This window comes from Dreissena polymorpha, chromosome 3 (assembly GCF_020536995.1).
Source record: "Dreissena polymorpha isolate Duluth1 chromosome 3, UMN_Dpol_1.0, whole genome shotgun sequence".
Classification (NCBI taxonomy): Eukaryota; Metazoa; Mollusca; class Bivalvia; order Myida; family Dreissenidae; genus Dreissena; species Dreissena polymorpha.
In genome coordinates this window covers 147,823,856-147,832,284 of record NC_068357.1, presented here as the reverse complement: position 1 = coordinate 147,832,284, position 8,429 = coordinate 147,823,856, and the positions used below count along the sequence as shown (strand labels likewise).

Genomic DNA, 8,429 nt, shown 5'->3' with positions numbered 1-8,429 from the left:
TTAAGTGATGAGATAAGACTAAAATATTTAATGGACATTAACTGGAAACCATTATATAACTTTAAATCTGTTTTATACAATGATTTATGATAGAAAGAGTGTAATTGCTTTGGCAAAATATATGCACGAAGCGTTTACTACTCGAAAGAAATTTTGAATGATACTTAATATAAAAGTGTTTTACGACGTTATAAGTACTATCTTATTATGAAAGATATAACTTCAATCACTTACATGTCAAAGTTATCATATGATATGTTATATACATTGCATGCTTATGTCTTTGCGTTACATGTTGTTCTCGTTAATAATATATTATTAATTAACGTATCTCTGTTGTCACCACATTGGATGATTATTGAAAAATTGTATTTTGGGCCGGAGGCCTTGCATTACAATAAACCATATTTTATGTTTTTTAATTTTATCGTAGTTATAGTTACTCGACGCTATTAATCATGTGACGGTTTTAATGCATGTTAATAAAAAAAAGCTTTTAAAATTCGGTATCCACGTAATCTATGAGTCAGGTCAGGGATTTTCACAAGGTTTCCCAAAAGTTACCCTCAGGTCTTCCACCGGTTGAAGCGAATATTAATCGCTGTTTCTGCTGTTTAATTTATTGTAATATTAATCGTCTTGTTGTTTGCTTGATCAGCCATCAATACAAAAATTCATAGAAATAAAATACAGTAAAATGTCGAAAATAACTGAAATGTGTGCTGGAAACGGACTTGCGATAAAAACGTATAGGTACGGTCTCTATTTTAAATGTTTGTCTAAATAGTGAATGTTATGCCATTGTTTAATTTAACGCGTTATATCGAAGGCTAATACGGAATCATACAACACGGAGATTATGCCGAGAAATATATTTATAACATGATTGCTTGTATCACCTAGGTCTCGATGTATAGACACTCAATAAAGTATTTATTTAGTATTTAAAAGATGTCATCGAGATACTTTGGCGGGCGCGAGAAAAGCAGTAGAAGTGATCAAATCGTTATGAATACAATGTTTATTTAGTAAATTAATCCGTATTTGCACTATTGATTACTTTGATGTGGGTGTGTAAACTTTTCATTTAATAACGCGATTTTTGATGTCGTGTTCGAGTCCCACTGGGGCTGTGAATTTTATAATTGTGGACATCGATGCATTTATCTTAACTGTTGATGCTTTATGATTATTGTTTGATAAATAAAATGTATGTGTGAACAATTTAACTTGTATTCAAAGTACATATTTGTCTTAAATGTTTCGTGATGAAAAATTGAATGTTATGTGGGTCAAAATATTCGTTATATCTTTCTCGTCTAAACTACTCGTCTAAATGTAGACAGCTTTTAAAATTTATATATGAAGTATAGCAATGATGAACGTCATTTTGCTGTTCATCATAGTAAATTATTAACAAGAAATTTAGATGAATAGCAGAAAAGTTAAAAATACAGTTACAAGGAATTTAAGATGAATAGAAGAAAAGTTAAAAGTACAGTAACAAGTTACAAATAATTATCAACACTAATTTTAATTTGAAAATATTTTAATCATAAACGTTTTTACCTTTTAATTAAACCCATCAGACAAAGGGACTGGTCATCGTGGTAAAACACTTTTTTAAACAAGTCCAGAGTAGTTTTAAACCGATTCTGTGCTTAGCGTGTATTTGTCCACCATTGTGTTTTCCAGGCCAGCTGTCCACATCAATCGTATTGGCAGTTTGAAATAAATATAGAGGGCAGCTAGTTATACATATGAGTTATCAGTTTCAAAACACTCTTCAAACGTGAATATTCGACAGTATTGCATGATAAGGAACATAAATCTTTGCGTTAACATTGTTTACGAAAACATGTCTGCGTTTCCATTACGCGTGACCGCGAAAGTGTAGTTATATAGGTTTCTTCATATTTTGTTTCTGCTCTGGTCTATACGACTCAAACCAAGATGGTCATAGTCGTTATTGTATTTGTAGAGAGAAAAAGCAAGGCCAACATAATACATTTTTACAATTCAACACTGTGATGCAAACGCTCGTAAACATGTGTTTTGCTCACTTTACTAAGGATATTAAGTCATGGTTATACCCAGAAAGCAAAATAAAATTTCGTTTATAAATTTCGGAGAAATAATTGCAATATGTCCCTTTAATCTTTAATGTTTGAACAATTTATGGCGCCGTTGTCAAAAATCTATTCAATTTAAATAGCGCGCTTAATTAATATAATAATAAATTAAAACATTTATGTAGTCTATGCAACGTTATTGTCGCACCTATCGAATAAATAGCTGATTAAAAACAAGATGCAATCTTAATTATCAATTTTCTATTTATTAATGTACTTTTATATTTATAGTAAGACTAATACGTTTCAAATACGAAGCAAAAATGGGTAAGAAAACACAAATATAGAGTTATAAATGGTTAAGCGTACCAGCTTGTAACAACGAAAATACACGCATACATTGAAACATATTTACTTTAACATTATAATTAGTAATCAATTTAACATGGCATGAATAACGTTATGCTGTTACAGATGAGTTTCCGAAATTGAATAGGTACGTGTTAATTGATCAAAACGTATCGCTGTTGTACTGTAATAACATATTCGAAAAACCCTTGTTTCAAATAAATATGAAACAATTCAAGCGTGTGATTAATACAGTTCATAAGTTTCAGTTAAAATTGACAAGATGGGTTTCCATACAGTAAAAATAAGGACAGTACATGAAAAATCTACTTTGCATGCTATATGTGATCATACATTATGTGTTAATATGCTCTGCCCCTTATATAGACGGATTCGTTTTAAATCGATGCATATGTATGATGAAGCTTTCAAATCATAGAAAGAAACAACTTAAAATAAGTTTACTAAACGTTTTATTCACTATTTACGTGAGTTCTTGACGTAGATGGCGTAGAAGTAACGTACGAACGCATAAGAAAAATATATAAAATTGTAACAACATATATTGTTTCATAAGTAGCAATATACCGTGTCACTGTAGTCAGAACAATGGATATTCCATCTGGTTTGCCGCACACAATCGAATATAAATACATCATACGTACTTCATTATAAAATGCCAATTTGATAGTAGTTCATACTCGGGTTTCCTCGCAACATCTCACAAACCCTGAATATTATTACGAAATCTCAATTTCAAGTACACGTAAGTAGTGCATACGCGAAAGGGTCGAATGTACGCATCTTGGCTGCTAAAATGTAACACCTCTTGAATGACCCACAAAATATAGAACAATCTTAAATCACAGTGCTTCATGATGTCATGTGTTAAAATAAATATATGTTCTTTCCAACAAGCTACCAATTCCGGTGTCATCATCATCATCATCATCATCATCATCATCATCATCATCATCATCATCATCATCATCATCATCATCATCATCATCATCATCAGCATCATCACCATCATCACCATCATCAGCATCATATGCAGCAGCAGCAGCAGCATCATAAGCATCATCGTCCTCGTTGTCGTCGTCATCATCGTCATCGTCGTCATCGTCGTCATCTTCATCCTCCTCGTTCTAATCATCCTCATCATCCTAATCCTCATTCTCATCCTCATCCTCCTTCTCATAATCATCATAATTATCATCATCATCATTATCGTCATTTATTTATTTATTTTTTTGCTATTATTTAGCTTATTTTATCGTAATCGAAAAGGAAATTGTATCGATTGTAGGCTACCAATTAATGATATTTATACGTCAAATACATTTTCAGAAACGTCATCTTTATTCTGGTGCTTTGCTGCCCGAATGATGGAGGTATATTTCTACATTGAACGATACTGGTTGTAGATCAACATGCATTTTTAATATCATAATTGCATTTCTTTAAGGTTAAGACAATTTATTTGGAAACACAATTGTTGAAGGATTTGTACATTTTTAATACACATGTTTATTATACAGCAAAACGACGCTATAAAATGTTCTGTATTTAACATAACTCAATGAAAGGTATTTGAAAATTATTCTAATTGTCATTATATTTTGTCATACATATATTGACAATGTTTTATGTACACATTCAAGTATATTTTCAGAATTGCTGACTTGCATTGTTGACAGAAAACCGATGCAGTATGACCAAGACAAACTGTGTTGTAATGGCCTTCACACGCGAGTAGAGAATGGACTCGAGAAGAGATGCTGTAACGGTAGGTTGTCTGTTTTCTTGTGTGTGTGTTTTTCGGCGTAGCTGTCTAACCCAGCTTTTCACCTTAGCTGACCTCTGTAACGTCCAATCAATTTGAATATACAATTTCCCGCCGGAAAGCCTGAAACTTGTCCAAGTAGAAAACGTGCAATCTACAAACAATTTTCACATTGACATATGTTATTAATTCGACTTTCTATTTGTGGGAAGTATAGGGTATGAAAAGTGATACTACAGTTCGTTTAGCAACGATGTTAACTGCGCATTCATCATGAAATACTTTTATCTCTAATGATAAGGCTTGAGATATAGAACAGTGGCACGCTAAAGTCTCGACATCAATACAGTTTGTGTGTGCAACTTTATAGCTAGAAGGTTGTCAGCTCCAGAGCGTTTGTCCTTAAAGGCTGTGTTCTCATATTAAGTAATTACTACCATCTTGCATTCTCTGCACTCGTATATTTTAGATCATATAAGTATTGTTGTTCAAAAACCTGATATACGCTTTGACGAAAAACTTCTAAATTGCTTTTGAAAGTGACCGTTATACATGTAAATGTATGCAGCTGTAAACAAGCCGTCGTTCCAGCAGTGGAATCATTACCTCGCTGTAATGCATTGCATTCCAACCCGTAAGGTATCAATGGCAGTTCGCTGTCAGTAACAGAATCTTATATAAACGCTATCGCGTTAACTAGGTGGACTTGAAGTTTATATTGATCAGAAAGATATTATTCGGCGATATTATAATGTTATGTCAATCATAGATTCTTAATGTGTTTTCAATAATTACACGATAAGTACCAGTTTTGAGTAATTTAATTAGAAATATTCCACCATATAGACCGATTTACTAAGCAACATTCGAATCAAATGACAATGTCCGATAAACCACTAAATCCGGTCTGTTCGAAGAACGCTCGTATAAATATGTTTAAATACGTACGTGTGTTGTCGGCTGACGTATACAGTATGCTTTCATTTATTTTCATTCTTCTTGAGTTTTTTTAATTCTGTAACTATAGATATCTGATCAATAATATCTAATAAAGCGAAATAAGCTACGAAATCTGGCACAACACCCCGTTATTGATTTGCGTGTGTTGCAGCTAAGAACCGCGCAAAAAAGGCATTCGCTATCTTTGATCGAATAGATATAGTTTTGATCGTTCTTCAAAATTGATCACTATCAACGCCGTTCATCTTTTTAAAATGATATTTTTCGTTAACAAATGTGATTAATCTTGTAAAGTCATGGTTGCAAATGTTTGCAAAAATATTGTTACTATGGGTGAATTTGTATTTGCAAACACAGTGAGCACTCTTTATCGAGAGTTGGAAATGATTTGGTAATTTATGAAAAATAATACCAACATATTCTATTGGCTTTTAGTTCAAATGTAAATCCACAACTTAACAAACAATCATAATTACGATCATACGTGTATATAAGATAAATGTATTCATTAAGTGTGCTTTATATGAAATGCGTTCTCCAAGATATAAATAGAAATAAATTGCACAATTTTAACATTGAGTTTTTCTTTAGTTTATTTTCCTGCAAAATATCCATCCGACAGATATGCAAAGTTTCAACCGACGAGCTTAAAGTTTGACGGCCTGATTACCGTCGTTCTGACACATTACATGCAATTTAATTAATATGCAGTCATATATAACAGCTCATTGTACCCGTATTATTCCAGGCACAGTGTATGCGGACTTAACGCACGTAAGCATTTTACATATTTAATCAAAACGTTTGTGTTATTTAATAGATTTTATTTTCATTTCAATAATTAAGCGCTTTTTGCTAATATTGCTTGTCAAATCTGGTACAAGTTGCTCATACACTGTTATAAATTCTGTCGTTGCAATTGAATTTATCATAACCGACGTGTGAACATGGCGTCATTTTGTAACGAAAATTACAGCATACCTGGATTAAGCAGAAACAGGGGACGACTAACAAAGTATATGTACAAAGATTGAGCTAAAAGCTACATATCTCGTTACATAAACTTATCACAGTTCCTCCCATACAATTGTATGATATATATAATCTAGGCGCGGAATCAGTCAACGTTCTGTTCAAACGAGCGAACAACATTTTAAATATACGTTTATAATGTCCTAGTACTACATTACATTATTGTTTTGATGTTTGTTGTTAAAGTCCTAAACGTCTGTATACATATGAATTTACATGAACAAAAAAACTATACTAAACAATAAACCACTTTAGATGGTACAATAATTTTGTGTTGCATTGTAGAAGTGCGACAATGGAATTATTGTAAATATCGAGGAAGAGATTAAAAATGACACATTACAAACGTCCGATGTAAGTCCGCAAACCAAAAATGGACCTCCCAAATGCCCTTTGTGCATAACTGGAAACCACAGCGGACCTGCGGAGTGCAAGAAGAAAAACAGTATAGCGATTTTATGATTATTTTTAATATATTTGTTAACCTTGAGTAGTTTTGTCGGCATTGACGTCTTTGTCGGTAACACAAATGTACGCATATACGTACACTTTGAAAGAAAGGTTGGGCATATGCATATACCTGTTAACAAATATACTGGTGCAGTTGTTATCTGAATTACCGTTACGGATAGTCGTTTTCGGAGGAGGAGGGATTATTATTGGAAGCAATGACTAACTAACCGGCTGGGTTAAGATATGCTCTATTGAAATGTAATAAGCGTGTAAGATATATCAATAACCTTTAAAATAATATAAATAAATGCTTCAAACATTTTTGGATATGGAAACATTAATTTTAGATTTATATATTAGATCTTTGTTAAACATTAAGCGAAACGCTATTTATAATTAGAACAATGGAGTGATCATAGTTATACAATTAATCAACCGTAAGAATAATTCTTAATATGTTAAAATACAATTAATGCTGCTTTTGTGAAATATTAAACAATCGATGTTTTAATATTCGTATGTGTTATATGTTTCGATATTATAATAATAAATGCAATTGTAGATTTTCACGTTTATATTTTAATACGGTTTGAACGTTTAAAACGGTAGCAAAGCGTTAAATGCTGATTATTCAGAGGGCGAGTTTTATATTCCACATTGAGTTAACGCTTTTTCATTGTATAATTTAAGAATATGCCTTCAATAAAGGCATACTTTTGCGGTACTTCATGGCATCGAAAATGGACCATGCCTTAAAGAAGGTTTTAATTTTGCGTTACGACATTTGTTAAACATAAATAAATTTTGTATTCAATATATCTTTTTGTTTTCTAGAATTAAACGTCCGTCTCGAGGAGATTGCACAGAGAAAACGAGACAGATTGTGGCTGCATGTAACAGTGACCCGCCCCGAAAAGTATGCAGGTTGGCGTATGATACTCAAGACGAAGAGCGTTTGCCGGGAATGTTTTCAAAAGGGCGTAGCATATGTTATATTTACAAATCGATGGTTGGATTCATTGCCCGAAAAATCACGAATTACTGGCAGTGATGTAATAGTTCGAAAAGACCAGCTCTCATCATTTAACTGCACAGTCATTCGTTGGGCTAAGACATCATAATAACAATTTTTTCTTACAAAAATACTTAGTTAATCAATGTTCTTATAATTTGATCTTATAACGCGAAGAACATTGTCCATCTGAACTTACACTTTCTCGTTAATGTATTAATAGAGATATCACGTAAACAATAATATGCATTTGAATTTAATCAATATTTTTATAAATAGGACAGTTAAAAACGGCAACGAATAATGTATAGGGCACATATGGCTTTACCAGATATCATTAGATATCATCAATATTCCAAGTGTTTAATTTTGTTTTGCTCATAATCAGTTAAGTCATACGAGTAAACAGTGGTATAATATTCACCATATTCATGTTTTTTTGTGAATAATCACTGGCTGGACATTTCCCGTCTTAAGCATATGGCTGATCTCGGTATTTTAAGGAAGAACGTGATTTTACTTGAAGAACAGAAAATCTCTATGTCAATGAATGGAACTTTGAAAAGATGTATGAAACTCGTTGTGAGTGTTTGATGTCACTCTTGCCGATCGATATGGTCATATATGCTCCAAATAAGTGTACATAAGAGGGCCAATGAATGTATGTTTGGTCAGAAAGAAACATATATATACAGAAATATCAAGAACTGTTCAATAAATTCTATTTCACATGTTGCTAGACATTTTGGATCTACCCACAATGACT

The 8,429-nt window shown here is 32.4% G+C and overlaps 1 protein-coding gene across 1 annotated transcript; it reads left to right on the top strand.

The window, feature by feature from the left end:
- The first annotated feature begins 642 nt into the window (after positions 1-642).
- On the top strand, positions 643-8,198 carry LOC127871914 (uncharacterized). Its single transcript, XM_052415198.1, has 6 exons — positions 643-753; positions 3,771-3,814; positions 4,096-4,209; positions 5,915-5,940; positions 6,484-6,643; positions 7,486-8,198. Exons 1-6 carry the CDS (start codon positions 698-700, stop codon positions 7,770-7,772), a joined length of 687 nt encoding a protein of 228 aa, XP_052271158.1. The 5' UTR covers positions 643-697; the 3' UTR covers positions 7,773-8,198.
- Positions 8,199-8,429: the final 231 nt, after the last annotated feature.